The 18,390-nt window shown below is 50.8% G+C and overlaps 1 protein-coding gene across 1 annotated transcript in view; it reads left to right on the top strand.

Moving 5' to 3' along the window:
- TPRG1 (tumor protein p63 regulated 1) overlaps window positions 1-18,390 on the top strand; it is a 53,074-nt gene that overhangs the window by 11,461 nt on the left and 23,223 nt on the right. The window contains exon 3 of the mRNA XM_006022442.1: window positions 4,571-4,747. Coding sequence (XP_006022504.1) covers window positions 4,571-4,747 — 177 coding nt within the window. The remainder of the gene's footprint in view (window positions 1-4,570; window positions 4,748-18,390) is intronic.

Genomic DNA, 18,390 nt, shown 5'->3' with positions numbered 1-18,390 from the left:
TGCTGAACCAAGCCCCAGGGGCCTTACCACGTGCTCCTTGCTCACCGCGTTTCAAAGACAACCCTCTCACCTTTCCCCGTCTGTGATGCTGAGCAGCATGTGATGCATCCTGTCTCCCTCTCCTGTCCCCACGGCAGGCAGGCAGTTAATTGAAGGCCGTGCCAGGGGTCTGGTTGCCCTCAGAAAGCTGAGCAACCATCCCTCCAGCAGCCTGCCATGCTAATGGTTCCCCTATGATCTCCCCAGTAATGACTGGCAGCTGTTAGGAGTTGCCAGCAGTGCTTTTCAGTCGGCATAAAACACCCCTTGGTATTTGAAAGCTGTTTCCTGCAATGTAGGGAATGAGGAGTTTCACTGCTCGGGGCCTCTGGAGCCTGAACTAGCCTGTTATAATGGGCTCGTGCATGTTGCTACCTTATTCCTTCACTGTCTCAGGTGTGCTGGGACTGGAGTGCATCCCTGCGTGCAGTGCCATCCTGGGCACGGCCTGTTGCATAGCTCTCCATGCTTGCAACACGCAGAGGCGGTGAGGCTGGGGGCGCTGAGCTGAGTGGGGGGCGCCCTGTGTGCAGTGGGACGGCATAAAGCCAGCCTAGCATCTGTACCTCATTGCCCTCAAAGCCCCTAAATGGATCCTTGTGGCCACAGACTGGGATCTGGCTGCAGAGCGTCTGCCAAATGGAGTCTTTTGGGGACTTAGGCAGATGGGCGCTGCAACCCTTGCTACCTCCCTGACTCCTCAGCCTTGCAGGGTGCAGCGCTGACGGAGGGGAGGGTCTTCCCCAAGATACGAGTGCAATTCAAGAGGCCTCATTGCATGCATCAATAGCCGCCCCTGCCCCACACCAGCCAACGTTACCTGGCGTGGCAGTCATGACCCATCACGCAGTCCATCACTCATGCAGACATCCTTCATGCACTAGGTACAACCAGCTGGATTCTGCCCTCGCACGTGTATTGTGAGGCTCAGCTGGGCTTTTTCTGAGGTCAGTGATCTTTTTTTTTGGACATCATCAGGTAGCTGACTTGACCTTTCTGTGCCTCTTCAGTGTGCTGCGTGGATGCAGCTGAGCTGTGGACCTCTAACGAACAAGGAGCAATGGGCTCAAGTTGCAGGAATGGGGGTTTAGGTTGGACAGTAGGGAAAACTTTCCCACGAGGAGGGTGGTGAAGCACTGGACCAGGTCACCCAGAGCGATAGTGCAGTCTCCATCCTTGGAGGTTGTTAAGACTTGACTAGACCAAGCCTTGGCTGGGATGATGGAGTTGGGGCTGGTCCTGCTTGGAGCAGAGGGTTGGACTAGATGTGACCTCCTGAGGTCCCTGCCAACCTGAATTTTCTATGATTTTACGATCTCTTGTGTCTGTGTCTATGGGGTGCTTGCCTTCTCACTTGTTCTTGACTTCTAACTTCTTGTCTGGGACTCACCCCTAGAGAGGTCCTCGAACATTGCTCCCATTTTCCAGACACCCCCATCAGCTCCCACTTCAATCTCATCTCCTCCTGCTCTTTCCACCTCTCCTAGCCCAAGGACCAGCACACTGGCTTGCTGCTGCTTTGGCATCTAAAAGCTCAGTCTGAAGTGTCCTGAGTACATTTGGATGCTGGTATCTGATAGCTTTGGGGCCTGGGTGACATCCAGGAAACACATGCTTTGTTTTCCAGCATGCATTTGAGCTGGCTCGTGGCTCAGAAAACAGTTGAGCGCTTTACTTTCCACATGAGCTTCCTGTGATGCAAAGTATGTGGCTACCCTGCTTGGATAATTCCTGGTCTTTATTGGGTAGCATCCCAAGGCAGACGTATGTGAAGAGAGAGGCATCATATACAGTAACAGCACAGGTCTGCAGAGGTTTTAAGGCCAGAAAGCACCACTGAGATCTAGTCTGACCTCCTTCACAGCAGATGCCGGTAGTTTCCCCCGCAAGAATGGCTGCAATGGACTGAATCACCTGTTGTTCAACTCATGCATCTCTTTCCAAAAGCCCTCCAGTTTTGTCTTCATGGCGTGAAGTGCTGGCGAATCTACCATGGACCTACTTAAGTTGAGCCACTGATTGATCACCGACAGGTTTACAAAGAATGAGTCTCATTTCCACTTTGAATTTGCTCAGCTTTTTGCCTTCCAGCCACTGGGTCTGATGTTGCTATAGTTTGCCAAGTTACAGAGCCCTTTCGTATCTAATGCCATCTCCCACTGGATCCCAACTGCAGATGCTTCCTCAGCCTGACGAAGGATGTTTGTGCCCAAAAGCTTGCAATTTTCCAACTAGTTGACTTGGTCTAATAAAAGATAGCAGATTTACCCAAAGAACCTGGTCTGCCAATCCCCCACTGGAGGTATTTATGCCTCTCCTGAGATCGTCACCTTGCAACCTTCTCTTCAGTAAGCAAAATAGACTGACCTCCTAAGCCTCTCTCTGAAAGACCTTGAATCAAAGAATTCATTACATTGGATCAATTGCCTGCTCAGAGTAGCATCTGCCCTTGACCTGCGACCGCTGTCTGATGCTTAACTACATGTTTTAAAGACTCGTCCTAATACAGGAACAGTTATTTTCTAGCCAAAATGCATCTGAATCCATTCTGCTGATTGCCCGGGATGAGCTGACAATCTCAGCTGACCGCGGAGGTTATCTGCCGTCAGCAGAGCTCCTGAAAGTCCAAGGAGCAGAGACTTGGGGCTTGGCTCTGTTGCTCTAAGGGGATTGTCTGTGTGTTCACAGTTGTTCACATCAGAGCCCAGTCCCCGAGCCTGCATCTTTGATGCATGGAGAGTTGGTTTCATTCAGGGATAGCGGGAGGCAAGGGATCCTGATTCAGTAAGTGCAGCTAAATACTTCATATCCAGCACGCTTCTGGCTGCAGCCGCCTGTTACTTGTTCACTATTGCCCTCCCGTGGCAATGTGCGGGACTTTGCCTCAGCCTTTGAATTTTCTTTGCAATTTAAACCTGGGATAATCACGACGTTGAGCTGATGTGTTTTTGTGGTATCCCTTGGCTGGATGTCTATGAGTCAAAGCTTTAATTTGCACTGGAAAAAAGAATCGCTCCACAACATGAAATCCATGCTGCCCAGGGTGGTTTGAAGCACAACTTTCCCTGTGCTCATCTGCGCCCTGCCTAACATGTACCTAACTGCCTGCAAGTTCATGGCAGACGACAGAGCCGGGAGCTTGCAGAGCGCTGTCTGCCATGTCGGCTGTGGGGTTTTGAAGTATTTGCTATGCACGTAGGATGCCCCGCTGCCTGATGCACCTCTCTCGCTTTATTAGCAAAGCCATCTCCTTCACTCAGCACGTGCATCCTTTTTAACAAAGGCTTTGAATTGATTTGGCATGCTGACTTTTTTTTTTTTTTAAGGATAGTTCATTCCTGTCACACATCTCTCTTTTGTTTGGGCAGACAAAATCAAGTTTTTATTGAGCTGTCTGGACTCAGCCGATCCCATCTTGGGACGCAGATTCTTCAATGATGGTTTATTAACTGGGCATAGAGATTTTCCCTAGTTCGCATACAAGGATCAGCAGGGAAGTGCTGTAGACCCAGTCCCTTTTCTGCGAGGCTTTAAAGTGGTGGTTCTCAACCTTCGTAGACTCAAGGCCCCCCTTGGAAAATGCCAGCTCTGAGCTTTCACTCATTTTTTTATAATGGAAAAATACTAGAGCAAGCTTTCTGTTGCAAAGGACCGGGAAAGTCACGGCACCCTGTTGAGAATCGCTGCTTTAAAGAAAAGCAAAAGGACGGGGGAAACGGAGCCTCTTAGCACTGCCACTCATGGACACAAGGGGCACGTCTACACGTGCATTTAAGTGCATCTAAACTTAATGCACATTAGCTTAATGCACATTGAGCAGGTTTAGGCAGGTGCCTACACATGCAGGTGTTAAAGCACATTAACACTATGTGCAGATTGACTCGAGACTAAAGTTAGTCCCAAGTCAGTCCACACACATGGCGTTAATGTACTTTAATGCATCTACACATGTGTTTAATGTAGGTATCGAATTTAGTGCATTTGCAGGTATCAAATTGAGGTATGATTAGCCTAAATTCACCATTTTGAATGTGCATTCAGGGTGCGCGTGTGTAGACACATGTCCTTAATGCGCATTAACTTAGGTTAATGTGCATTAAAGTGTCACGGCACTTCTTTCGGTAAAGGCCAGCGGACCAATTCGGCAGGTCATGCAGCGATTTACACCTCTGCATCATTGGGCTTCCAAGTGAGGGAGGAGACTGCTGCTGTTTTAACTAATTATTAGTTCCAAGCAGGGAAAGAAGCTCTTTCCCACATGAGAAAAGTCTTATAGCAGCAAATAGGGTTGGATGCAATAGGGATACACACAAGGTGCTCTGTAAAGCTGTGGGACTCTTCATTGATAGGCACTGGGGTGGACACGTCTGGGCCATTTTAGATGTCTCTGGTGGGAGTTTATACCGATATGAGTTGAACTCCTTCTCTGAGACTCAGTCCTCTGTGGTGGAAACGTTTTGCTCTTCCCAAGAGGACCGCGGGGCTGATGTCTGTCCAGGCAGCAGCTGATAACTCTCCACGCCGTCCCCAGGGTGGATCACTGGAACAACGAGAAGGAGCGGATCGTGGTGATCACGGACTCTGCCCTCCTGGTCTGCAAATACAACTTCATCATGCTCAGCTGCCTCCAGGTGCAGCGCATCCCTCTCAGCCACGTCGACCGTGTCTGCATCGGCCAGTTCACCTTCCCCCAGAGGTCTCTGAGCAAGTGAGTACCCGTACCAGCTCCCTCCTTTCTTTGAAGACTGGTCATGATTTATTTGGGTGCTGTGGGGTGTAGCCCAATAAGTCCCTCCTCATCTCCCCCCCCCAAAATCTGGTTCTTCGGCATCCTGTTTCCTGCCTCTATTGTCTGTATTTAGAGTCTAGCACAGAAGGAGAGAGAAGTAGTGGGCCTGATTCCTAGAAGGACCCTCATTTTCTTGTTCTTCTAGGTGGCAGTCGGTCTCCTACTTGTCCATCCTTCTAGGTTGCTGCAGCAAGGTGATGTAGGCAGGGTGGGTGGCTTGGGGAGGATCCTTTGACTCATCCCAAGACAGAGAGGTTAAACCCGTGGTTCTCAAACCTTTTCAATTCAAGGCATCCTTTGGCAAATGCCAGCTCTTTGCTTTCACTTGTTTGTTTGACTATGGAAAAATACTAGAGCAATTCTTCTGTTGCAAAAATATCTCAAAGACCACAGCAGGTCAGGATGGTTTTGACCTTCTGGATTCCCATTTGAAATATCAGGAGTTATCTGGTGACTTGTGTATAGATGTTTGCACACCTAATATTGCATGAGACCCCCTGGCACCTTTCAAAGCATCTCATTGCCCCCGTGGGTACTGCAGCACTCAGGTTGAGGATCGGTGTATTAGACATACCACAACAGCACGGCACCAGGTAATGGGGAGGGGGCAGGCGTGACATGAATAACCCATGGCAATAGTGGGGCTTGATGGATCTTATGGTCAGCATTGTTTTTGGGTCCACGGGGTGGAGGCAGCTCAAATGATCTCTGGGAGATAAATACTAGGCACAAGGGGGACAAGGGTGGCTCTATCCTAGCTCCATTCCCCATGGGTGGGGAGAGGATGTAAGCAAGCAATAGGAGTCACAAACCTGGTTGCACGCATGGAGGGTGATCAGTGAGAAGATCCTACCTAAAATGCAATGGGCATAGGGAGGAAGAAACCCCCTAGACTTCAGCCAAGACTGGTAGCGCAGGGCAGTCCTGCCTGGTAATCACCAGATGGTGGCATCCCTGGCTCACGTACACCCACAGCGGCACCGGACACGATTGGGAGGGCTGTGTTCGGACGCATTTGAATCTGGCTCTGCTCTGGGGTTTTGAAGGCCAGCGCTCTCAAGTTCATGCCCATGATGTGGACGAGCCTGGGCCGTGCACCCTGGCTCCACACCGCCCCATGTTTGTGCCTTGCCGATTCCACGGTTGTCCCACATCCAAGCTGCTCTCTCTCTCTCTCTCTATCTTTTTTTTTAATGTGGTTTTAAAATTTTTTTTGCACCACTGAGCTGTCATTGCAGCCCAGACCAGCTGCACAGAGCTTCTCCAGTGGTCTGTTGGGGGCTGTCAACTTAGAAAGCCATGCCACCTTCTGCCTGGCATGGAAAAGATCAGCCTCCTGGTAAGACTGATACTGGTGCCATCTCCTTTCAGATGGGGAGCAGAGCTCAGGAGGGGCAAGCCTGTCTGTGCAGCTTTGCCACAGAGCAGTCGCTCCCAGCACCCTCCCTGAGCTGTGTGGGGTTTAAGAGCCGTATCCTCCCCTGCAATGATATCCCGTTGCTAGAGATCCCATGGCTGCTTAAAGAAACCATCATAATACCGCCTTCCTGAGAAAGTAATTGTTGTGCTTCTTATGAATGGCTGCATGCAAGCAACTGCTATCAGCAGCAAGTCCCAACACATCTTGCATACCAGGCCCTTGCCAGCTCGTGCTGTGTTTGTTTGAATTGCCTGTTGCCCTGCGCGTGATGGTTCTCCGGTGGATGTGTGTTTTGTTTGCTTTTGCTTAGGCCAGAGTTCATTTGTGCCGCGGGGTGCCTGGGTGCAGGGTCTGATCAGGCCAGGAGCCCCTTTGCCGGATCGAGAGCATGAGGCCAGATGCTCAGCTGCTGCAAAGCAGCGCTGCTCAGACCTCAAGGCAGCTGGGGATGTCATTGCCACTAGTGCTTCCCTGGGGGTCTCAGCCCCACGGTGCCTGGGTTCTGCCCACGGTGGTTCTTCTGCACCTCGCATTTAATAGTCATTGCGTAAAACAGGTAAATGAAATGGCATCAGGGCAGTTCCACATCACTGCTGTGGCTTCCTCTTCTCCTCCTGGATCCCTTCCTAGCTGCAGGAGGAGTGCTGGAGGAGGCTCTGGGCAATGCATGCCCAGTGGTGACAGCACTGTGCTGGAAAGCAGGAGATGCAGGTTCAAAACCAGGGTGAGGCTCAACTATGGATCTCCATATTCTCCACTTGGCATGGTTTTTCTTTGACCTCAAAGTTCAGTTGTGCATGAGCCTGAGTGGTTCTGTTGCATCCCAGCGCCTGCACAGCCATGGGGCAGCCTGCCCACCATGACAAGGTGCATGCAGCTGTGTAGGTCTAAAGTGCCGAGGATGTCACCCACGTGGGTCCTTAAGCGGTGCTTCGGTGCATAAAGACTGTGTCTTGTGGGCTAGTGAGAGGCCCTGCAGAGAGGGCAGGGAACGTGTCCCAGAAGTCCTCTGCATTCATTGAATCACAGAAAATGAGGGTTGGAAGGACTTCAGGAGGTCACATCCAGTCCAACCCCCTGCTCCAAGTGGGACCAGCCCCAACTACATCATCCCAGCCAAGACTTTGTCTAGCTGGGTTTTAACATCCTCTAAGGATGAGTTAATGAGCTTTAACAAGCAGATTCTTGCATTGCAAGTGCTCTTAGTATGGTTTAAATGTCACGTGTAACTTCACCCTAAGTTCTTTCTCTGTTGGACTACATCTAACCAGGCCATGCACGTGATGCTATGAGAGCCTCGGTGGGGCTGCAGAGTGCTTGTAAAGATAATCCCAATCCTAAACTGGTTCAAAATGCCTCAAATTTAGTCGGGACCTGAACCATCATTGTCCTGATCTGGCAGGCCTTTCGGGGGGGGGGGTGTGGAGCCTTTACACAGGTCAAAATGTGCCTGACTCTCAGCTGGGTCCTGACTGCGCACGGCAATCACTCCTCTTGATGCACAGCTCTGAAACCCTCTGCAAAACCTTTCTGCTTGTTGCTGCCGCAGCCGTAGCATCTCCAGTCTAATTGCAAGAAGCAGGAAGCATACAGCAAGCCACGTGGCTAACCCTAGATAACTCCTGGGAAACTACATACCAGTCCCATATACTCCCTTATGGCCCTCTGAAGTGGCTTTGGTCATTTGTCCGCTGCTCTGCTATTCCAAATAAGATGCGGGAGTGGAGAAGGGATAGTGTCACCTGGGCAGTACTCCGTGAACGTTGCCCTCCAAGACCTAGCCCGTAGAAATCCCTAGCAGATCTCTCTTGGAGTGTTATAGGGTCAGGATGTACTCCATGGACTAATATATAAATATACCTGGATATGTCTCATGGGCTCAGAGACTTCCTAGGCAATTTTTTTTTAACTTCTCAAAACTATAACCAGCTTCCCATTTATCTAGCTCTTGTTATCTTGTCCAAACTCCCATTGTCTTACTCCACATCCGTGCCCATGTGCAGGGCATCAGACTCAGGCCCTTGTCTATTTTGCTGCGTCTTTTAGACGAGTGCTTTTAACGCTAATGATTTAGCCAGAGCCTGTCAAGAAATCAATATGCTCGAAAGACTGGAACGTACCTTGCTCCCCCCCTTGCAACAAGCTACGGCCAAGAGCATTTCACTACAAGAGAAAGTTCAAAAATGAAAGGGTGAAGGAGCCTTTCTGCTTCTCTCCTTGAATGCATTTTTCTCCCTGTTTTCTTAGCTGCAATTTGTACCCAAGGGCTGTCTCTGCAATTTAGCAGGTCACGCGGGGCTTGAGGACATTTCAGGTGCCGGGGTGTCAGGTCGGAGTGAGATTTACAGCGGAGGCGGGGGGTCAGGCTGCTCTCTGCAGAGGTTGGGAGGGTGAGCAAAATCTCCCCTCAGGGCTTGGATCCCAAATCAAAGGGACTTTGAATATGTATGGCATTAAGATTGGGGGTTTTTTCTTTCCTGTAGAAGCTTTCAACCGGCACTGGGTGGCACAGCAGAGCAGGCATGCTGCGGGTGGGTGAAGAAATAGCTTGTTGTGATGGCTCCCGCTGCCTCTGGCGGGTCATTTACTGTAGCCCCAGATCTGTGTCAGGACCAGAGATCCCTTTGATGCAATGGGAGGGCAAAAGAAAGACATCATGAGCCAAGAGGACTTGACAGACGACTTTCCAGCAGCCAGTCAGACCTGCCAGCGAAGCGTAATTTTGTTTGCTTAAAGGGGAATAACCATCATCCATCTTGGGGCTGTCCTGGAGCTCTTAGATGCTGGAGATGGACATTTCTGATCCCTTGTCTGCATAGGAAAGCTCTGTCTCTTTGCAGCCAATGTGTCCCTTCCTTAGATGCTCCTCTTTCAGCTTTATTCCACTTTGCTTACCCCTGTTTGCAAGAAAGGGTTCATTAAAGTGGATCAGGTCACTCAGAAACACAGGGGTCCGTGCCAGATGAGTACAACCGGTGGAAGGGCACACCTTAGGTCTCATAGCACCACGTCCCTGGTGTAGACAAGGTGCACCAAGGAAGCTCGGAGGGAGCTGGGGTGCAAATCTTGCCCTGCTGAAATGGGTGGGAGCACTCCCACTGGCTCCAGTGAAGCCAGGATTTCACCTGAGTTGGTCTAAAGCCATTTGATTTGCTTCCAGGCCATGAAGAGTTTGTGTTTTCCCACGACGGCTGGAATCGTGGGAGCAACGATGCTCCCAAGATGAGACAGTCCCATGAACCAGGTTGGGCTTGGGACCCTGCCAAGTCTACCTGGGCCAGTTCGGTTTCCAGTGAAAACACGGTTTACACTGCCTAGTTGTTAAACATGAAGCAAGAACAGGCAGCTGGTGGGTAAATTAACTTGAAAAGAGAAGGATCGGTGTGAGAGGGAGCTTCTTGGTGACGGCTAGACTTGCACTTCCTTAGCTGCTTTGAATGTCAGGATGGGAAGATGCAATCAGGACTCGTATAGAGATGATATCTTTTATTAGACCAACAAGATTTTTGCAAAATAAAGTCTTTAATTGCAAGCTTTCAGGCACAAACCCTTCATGAGGCATTGGAGAAAACATTGTAAAACTTCTCCTGGGTAGAAATGAAAGTTCATATTTCATAGGATTTCACAGAGGTGTCAATAGATGGAAAGCTCCTCTGGGCAGTCGGTTCACGGATGGGAAGATGCAACTCAGAGGACCATGACCGGCATTGGAGCAGTTGGTTGATTCTCTCGTGGCCGTGGTGAACTCAAGTAGTCAGTCTTTTCATCATAAATCACCTTTCATTGGCTCTGGGCTGTATATCCCTTTCTGAAATGCAAACAGAGAATCGCTGAGAGTTGCCTTTTGCCTTGCCAAAAGGGCGTGGAGACTTTGGAAAAGGGAATTTGGAGGCAAATCATTGATGGGGAAGTTGGATGACCAATGGATGATGCATTTTTTTTTACTGCCTCCTTATATTCCAGGCGTAGGAAGGGGAGGTGTGAGCTAAGAAAAGGGAAGAGAACATGTAAAACTTGAGGTTGTTTTGGGCATGTGGAGACAATACAAAAGCATGCTGGTTAGCTACCTAGCACTTCTCAGTGCTACTTTTCAAAGTGCCCTGCAAAAGTATGGGGGGGAACTAGGTACGGGGAGACTCACCCTGCCTCTGGGGCAACTGAGGCACATGCGGTCCGGACAAGACTGACCATCTCCAGAGCACGGAGTGACTTCTAGCTGTAGGTTGAGCTCCTGCAGTAGAAGACAAGGGAATTTGCAAACTTTGGGGTGGACAGTGGGGGTTGCCTGCAGCTTCCCTGAATGCTTGGGCATTGATTAGTGCCAGTAGCAGGAGCCGGGATTACTTGGCCATGGGTAGATCGGCTCGTGGCAATTCCCATATCTTAACAGGGAATGTAATAGGTTGTTATTTTTGTCAGGGGCTCAAGCTCCCCAGAAGGCCTTGCTCTGGTAGGGCCCCAGCTAGAGAGCAGATCATTGCAGTAGGAGCCTCTCGCCCCCAGCGCTGACTGAGAGCCCTGTGAATTCAAGGTTTGTGCAGGGAGGCAGGCGTCAGCCGACCCATAGCCGACTACCCCTTCCTGCAGGCTTCACTTTGCAAAGACAGCATCCACATAGGAAAGTGGGCAAACAACCCCCCAAGTCCCCCAGCCCCACGGGTGCAGTCCAGCCCCTCCATGGAGCCCCCACCCCAGCTGGACTCCCATTCCCGGGGCAGGCAGAGTCCATGCAGAAGCCAAGACCATGCATAGCTATGGTCTTGTGCCCCCTCCATTTCTTGCGGTCTGTCTTTGTGGCAGACCCCACCCAAAACCCAACAACCGGAAGGAAAAGACACGAGAGACATTTCAGCTGGGTGTGTGAACCCCATCCTGATTGCGGGGAGCCGTCGCCATTGGGATAGAGCATCTCGTCAGCATTAATGAACGCCTCCTTGCAGGGTAGGGAAGGACAATTGTCTCCATTTTACTGATGGGACTTCAAGGCCTAGAGAAGAGGCAACGAGCTGCCTGTCATCACTTTGGGCATCTGCTCAGCTCTCTCCAGCTCAGCCAAGCACCCGTGCCGCAGGCCGGATGAGCTATTTTGGCTGCGATCAGGGCATCTTTGGGGTAAGGGTGGCTCAGAAAGGGCTGGAGCAAGCCCACTGGTCCAGCGCGCCATCACTTCAGTTTGCTAGAGTCAGCTCATTTAGATTGGATGTTAGGAAAAACTTTCTCACTAGGAGGGTGGTAAAACACCAGAGCAGGTGACCCAGAGAGGTGGTGGCATCTCCATCCTTGGAGGTTTTGAAGACCTGGGTAGACCAAGCCTTGTCTGGGATGATGTATTTGGGGCTGGTCCTGCTTGGAGCAGGGGATTGGACTAGCCAAGGTCCCTTCTGACCCTCATTTATCTTACCGCACCTCTTCCACAGTGTTTCTCTCTGCTCTTGGGGCAGAAACACCCCATTTTGCAGCCTCAAGAGCTGCTGCTGCACTACCCTCATCCTCGGCCGGCTTGCCAAACCCAGCATGGGAGCTTTTGGGGGTGACCCCATCGTCTTCTCGGCAGGATCTCCCCAAGGAAGACATCTGCAGGGACCCTGCAGGTCAGGCCGTGCTCCAAGCAGGATCGTGTTCCCCTGCATACCGCTGCAGAGATGGCAGGCGAGGAATCCTCCGTCGGTCCTGGTGACCTTGCCCTGAGGAGGTGACGTGCCAAGCATGCCCCATGTTTGATCAGGGCGGGGTGCCGCGCGCGGCTCCATGTCCAGTCCAGCGTGCTGACAGCGATGAATGCACGGCAGGAAGGTCGGGGCATTTACTGGCGCTCCGGGTAGGGGTAGGGTCCCACATGCCACAACCCTGTTATTTTGGGTGAAGGGTTGAGACGCCAAGCCGAACCCTCCAACAGCTTCCTCCATTTTCCTCCCCCTTTTGCTATCGCCGAGGGTTTCCCCAAACTGGGAATCTCAGTAGTATCTCAGCTGAGCTACCTAAATGCTTCCTGGGGTGGAAAGCACCCAAAATAGAGCCCACTGCAGAAGCTCCTATCCATCATCCAGCCGCTGAGCTGTGTCCTCAACATGAAATACCCACGTAGGAAAAGACATCTGGGAGACACTATAGAGCTCCTTCCCTTATTGCTATTTCACAGCATCCTTCCCATCCAGTCCAGTGCCTCTCAAACTTTTTGGACTGAAGGACCTCCTCGTTAGACTTGAGGCAACCCTCAGAAAATGCCAGCTGTGAGCTTTCACCTGCCTTTTTTTTTTCATTATGGAAAGATAATAGAGCAATTATTTTCATCCAGGTAACTCAGCAAGACCTCTGCAAACCCCAGGTCAGAAATGGTGGTGATGCTTTGGATTCCTATTTGAAGTGTCTGGATTAAGCTTGTGAATTGTGTGTGGGCATTTGCACACCTGTGTGGGCATTTGCACAATTGCCCTTCCCTACCTTGTGAGGAGGTGTTCATTAATGCTGACAAGATGCTCTATCCCAATGGCGACAGCTCCCCCCATCAGGATGGGGCTCACACACCCAGCTGAAATTGGGTGCTATCTCTGGCACCTTTAGAAGCATCTTGCAGCAACCCAAGATGCTCCTGCACCCTGGTTGGGAATCACTGATCTAGTCAGACTCAGACCATTGCACACAGGCAGAGAAAAGGGCCCCAAATTGGCTTTGTAACGCCAAGGTAAATGCTCTGGAAACCTAAGGGTGGATGAGAGCAGGCAGCTTTGTCTGCAAATTGCTTTCTCATTAGGACATCCCACCCGATCCTGATCATGTGTCTGCAGAGCAGAGGGGGAAGATCTAGGCTTTAATGCAAAAGCAGCACTTAGGTAGTCCTTCAGGTCCATGCATGTCCTGGGGGCTCAGAAAGGCTAGCCGGCCTGTGCATTTCTAGTTAATAGATGGGCTAAACCCAGACCCGGGGAGCTGAAGTGACTTGCAGTGAGACCTGAAATCTTGTGACCCATAGCCTGTCTTAGTCACAAGAGCATCCTTTCCTGTTGCGGGGTAGATTCTGCATGGGATATCCTGGGGGTGAGGAGAGGCGTGAGAAAGAGGAGAAGCAGGGCCAAGGGGCAGGCCAAATGGCAGTCCCTGAGAACAGGAGCTGCTTGCATCGAGTGCAAAGGGAGGGCAGAACGGTACCAGATCTGAATGACGGCCTCTTGCCCCTGATTTGCAATGATGACAAATAGGGTGCAGAAGAAAATCCAAGCCCATGGCTCGTTGCTTGTCCAGCCCACGCTGCATGGGAGCGATCTCTGCATTGCAGCAGGGGGTGGTGCTGAAGAAGGATTTAAAGGGGGATAAGGGGATGGCTTTGCACGTTTTTATGGGGATTTTTTTCCCATGCATGGCAGCAAGCACTGAGGCACATGTGGATAAATGGGGACTGTGGGGACTTTTGCCTTCTTTGGTAGCAGGTGCTGTGGCTGCCTTCCTAGGATCTCTCAGATGTATTTTAACAGTCCTCATAGCAGTAGGACATTGGCTGCCGTTGTCTGCCTGCTTTACCTGTGACATGATAGGGCCTTATGTCTTGTGGTTGTGTCAGGGTGGATTTGTGTAGTTGTAGTAATAGCTTAGGCAAGGATGTGTCTGGGATGGTTTAGATAGGGGCGATCCTGCCTGTAGCAGGGGATTGGACTAGTCATGACCTCCGGAGGTCCCTTCCAGCCCACCTTCTATAAAATTCGCAGAGGCCTGAAACTTGCATTTCACCCCACCCACCAATGCGACCGTTTCTGGGGTGAAATGCGGCAGAGGCTTTCTGGGACACCGTGGAGCAGGAGATGAAGAAGAGCACGTCTTGTCCTAAGTGTCAGGGGTATATGCAAGGAGACCGACGGGGTCTCTTGGTTTCGGCTTGGCCACCACAGTATGAGCAGGTAGATGGGAAGGTATCTAAGAGCAAGCTTGAAAGATCTCGAAGGTGCCCGGAGCTGAAGGATTAAAACAGCTAGAGGATGGAGATCCTTGTCGGTGTGTTCACAGCACAACCCTCCTCCTCTTCTCCACCCCAGCATCATAGAAAATTAGGGTTGGAAGGGACCTCATCCAGGGACCTTGGGAAGTATGCCTATCTGATTTCTGGGGACAGCCGTGCACAGCTGGCCCTTCTTTTCCATGCTAAAAACCACAGCCCACTTGGGGAAAGGCTCCTTTGCTCCCTGCTGACAGCGGTAGAGGAAACAACGGCTTTGATGAGAGCTAATTTTTGCAGTCTTTGGAAAGCAAAAGTCTTGCCCAAATCATCCTGCCAAGCTTCAGCCAAATTGCTAACTGTGTGTGTGTGTGTATGCAAGCACACACGTGTTTTATTGCTGCCACCCAGCGTGTCTGGGCCGGTCTGCAGGGACTGAGGCTGTATTTGTGAAATGTTTGTGGCCATTTTCTATTGTTCTCCCGAAAAGCAGGATCCCATCCCTACAATGAAATGGAAACAGTAACACGGCCATGCCTGCATGGAGCTGAATTTTTCAGGTGTTAATTTAATTGTTTTACCAAGGCTCACCTTCCTTCACCAAATGTATTGCAAACGATGGAGCAGCTGGAACAGCTTTTCCCCGTTGATGAGAGGGCAATGGGGTGATCGACAAGGGCACAGGGCAACTTTGGGGTCCGCAGTTAAAATCTAGGCCAGGTTCATATAGTCAGAGAAAATTCAGGTGGGAAGGGACCTCCAGAGATCACATCCAGTCCACCCCCCTGCTCCAAGCAGGACCAGTCCCAACCACATCATCCCAGCCAAGGCTTTGTCTACCTGGGTCTTCAACACCTCCAAGGACGGACAGTCCAGCACGTCTCTGGGTAACCTGCTCCAGTGCTTCACCACCCTCCTGGTGAGAGAGTTTTCCCTAATATCCAACCTCAACTTCCCTTGCTGCAGCTTGAGCCCATTGCTCCTTCTGTCATCTGCTCCCACTGAGCCCAGCCCAGCTCCATCCTCTTTGCAGCTCCCCTGCAGGGAGGTGAAGGCTGCTATTCAATCCCCCTCGGTCTTCTCTTCTGCAGACTCAATCAGCCCAGTTCCCTCGGCCTCTCCTCACCAGTCCTGTCCCCCAGCCCCACAACCATTTTCGTTGTTTCCTCCTGGTGTCCCATAGTCACTTGAGGGAAATGTCGGTGCAGTGCCATGAGTGGGTCATGCCAGTCCAGTCCTTGGTAGGCAACATGGGCAGGTGTGTCAGGTATTCAGCAGTGAGGAGGCTGTGGTTTTATTTCCAGCTGGTGTGTGGCTTTGAGCAAGCCAGTTCCCTACCCAGGCCCTTTTCTTCTCCTCTCAGCCTTGGCCTTCCTCGCCCGAAGCCGTGCGGGTGGTCAGGAGCAGAGCCAAGGAACCCAGTCCCATCTCCCCTAGACCAAACTGCGACCTCCGCGTGTCTTTTCTCAGCTCAAAGGTGGCAGCTGAAAGGAGGAAAGGAGCCTTGTGCTGAGACCCCGCGAGGGCTATAGTGCAGCCTCCCTCTTTCCAACCTGTCCTCGACAAGGAACAAGCGTGTTTGTTGCAGGCAATTCACTTTGTGGACGGGACACGGAGAAATGCAGTCTTCTGGACTATCAACTAAAGTCAAATATCGGCCACATCAAACGAAGTCTTTGGGATGTGCCGGCTTCCACTACCTTGTCGTACAAGGCAGGGAGGTGGCTGGTTGTCTTTGACTTCTCAGGCTGTATAATCAGGTACCCATTTTATAGCCAGGTTGACTGAGGCAGGTGTTTGCATTCTTGCATCTGGAACTGTAGCAAGGCAGCTGCCTTGCTCTGCCAGCAAAGCTTCGTGATACCGATTTGCCTCTTGTGCAACGGGCTGAGAGAACATCCTCCCGTTGTCGGGAGACTGGAGCCAGCATCTCCTTCAACCTGCAGTGCCCGTTCCAGCCCATTCCTTGCCCGTTCGCCCCTCGGGTGCCTGTCTCACCCCATGACATAGTGGCTGTCTCAGAAACACTCCTGCCATTGCACTTGCAAGCTCCTGGGCCCCGCACCCCTTCCTGTGGAGCAGGGCAAACAGAAGTGCTGGGTGGGAGCACAGCAGGAAGGAAGGGAGGAAGCATCTCTGTGGTCAAAAGGGCAAAACCGCGGCCTTCCCTTAGCCCAAATGGTGACGGCATCGGAAATAAAAGTGCAGCAGGTCTCTGAAGAGCTTCCTCTCAGGTCTTGGTGAACTTATAAGCTGGCACCGCAGGGCAGCTTAATTTCCTGAAATGTCAAGTGGCTCGTATCGGATGCCTGCTCTAGTGGTGTTTTCTGATGAATGCATTGTGCTCCGTTTCCTGCCACCAATTCCTATCGGCTCTTGATGATCGCTTAATAAGAAAGATCTGCCAGGCCATGGCAAGTTCGCTGCCGGCAGGGGAAGATAACGTCTCTGACTCCCTCCTGTGTCGCTGGTGGCGGTGGCTTTTTTGCAGCCCACAAGAGTGGGAGATAATGCTGATTTAAGGCTGTTGCAGCTGTGATGCCGTGCCCTCCAAAGGGCCTCTATCCCCCCCGTCTCCAGAAGCAGTGAAGGGTCCAAGCATGCCCAAGGACCGAATCCTTAGAGGATGTCTTAGAAAGGGAGCGGTGGGAATATCTCAGGACTGCCGGCTCTCCGTTTGATTGCAAGCCTTTGGTCCGAAGACCCGGCTCCTGGCTGGGGAAACAGCAGCATTCAGAAACACAAGTAAGAATCAAGCCCTGGTGCTTGCAGATCAAAGCCTCGAGATGCCCATACACGGCACGATGTGTTCGGCAGTCTCCCAACAATTATTGTATGTTTGACTTGTGATTTCCGAGCCCTGGGAGTCGAATTGTCAGGACCGATGCTAAGGCTCTCACTCGCTCGCGTGTTAAATCTCGTTGCAAACGGGAGGCGTTTTTCATTGTGCTGCACCGAGTCAGAGGGCCACAGCAAAGAAAAGCAACTTTCTTCTGAATGAGAAAGTGTGTCTGAAGGCCACCACCTAAAACCTCTGTCTTCACAATGCTGTGCAAATATTAACTGAGTATTTAATTTGAGGTAGACAGGTAGATAAGTAAGAAACTCCTACAGTCTTAACACTGCAAGTAAGAAGTTTCTTGTGGTCATTTTTGCCATGTGTTTTTAACCCAGCGGCTCAATTTATACTTCTGTTTATAGCCTCTTTTTTTTTTCCTTGTCTATTTGGATGTCTAACAATGCACATGAAGTAAAAGTCCATGTTGTTGAAACAGGAGCTTTTTAAAGGATGGACCCCCTCCACCTTCTGGAGTTTGGCATATAAACTGCTCCCCCAAGCCCCTCCAAGGGTCCAAGGGTAGATCAAGGGGGGGGGGGGGGTTCACTGGTGCACTTGCACCCTCCTTTGATTCCTCTTTCAACCAAAGTTTAACACCAGCTTCCTGGCAGTCGAGCAGTGCTGAAGGAGTTAATTGACCTTATGGCCCCTTGTAATCTTCCTGGTCCCTTTCTAAACTCATCATATTAATGACCTTCTCTTCTTTGTAACCCTCTTGATGGTCCACCAATCGAGCTCAGCTTTCTTCCGCCATTCTGCTGTTTTGCAGCCCTGAGACTCATTTTTAACTCATGTCCTATTAGTTTTTGCTTCCATCTTACCCTGAACAGCCCCGCCCTAGGCCCCTCGCCTATTGGAAAAGCCTTTAGTGTCTTTTTAACTGGAGAAGAATATGTTGTGTGATATGAGATGGTGCGCCTCCCCGTCTTCACTCCGCTTTTCAAACCTCTGGATCTGCCTATGAATCTATAACTCTTAGCAATCAAGATGCTAGGGAGGCGCAGCCACGCCGAAAAAAGAAAAAGCAAGAGCTCATTTGAAAAATAAAAGCCCAAAGCCTGCTCTGAACTAGAGCTGGGAGGTTTGGCAGCAGGTTTCACAGGAGGAAAGCAAGTCACGCCAGTCATTGCTGGAACAAGAAGAGCAGAAAATTACCTCCATGCACCAGTTTAGCAACACTTCATCTCGACGCTCCGAGGCACTTGATAACTGGGCTTTGTCTATAGTTTGAAGTGCTGGCGTGCTAAGTACTGTGCTCTGCGGTATGATGCTGGAGTAAATTAACCTATACAAGGGCTGCTTAATGCTGGGGAGAAATTAATTGCATAACCTTTATTTTATTGTTTGTGTCCTCGATTCATATGTTCATGCAGGGGTGG

This window comes from Alligator sinensis, unplaced genomic scaffold (genome assembly GCF_000455745.1).
Source record: "Alligator sinensis unplaced genomic scaffold, ASM45574v1 scaffold301_1, whole genome shotgun sequence".
Classification (NCBI taxonomy): Eukaryota; Metazoa; Chordata; order Crocodylia; family Alligatoridae; genus Alligator; species Alligator sinensis.
This window is presented reverse-complemented; position numbering and strand designations above follow the sequence as displayed.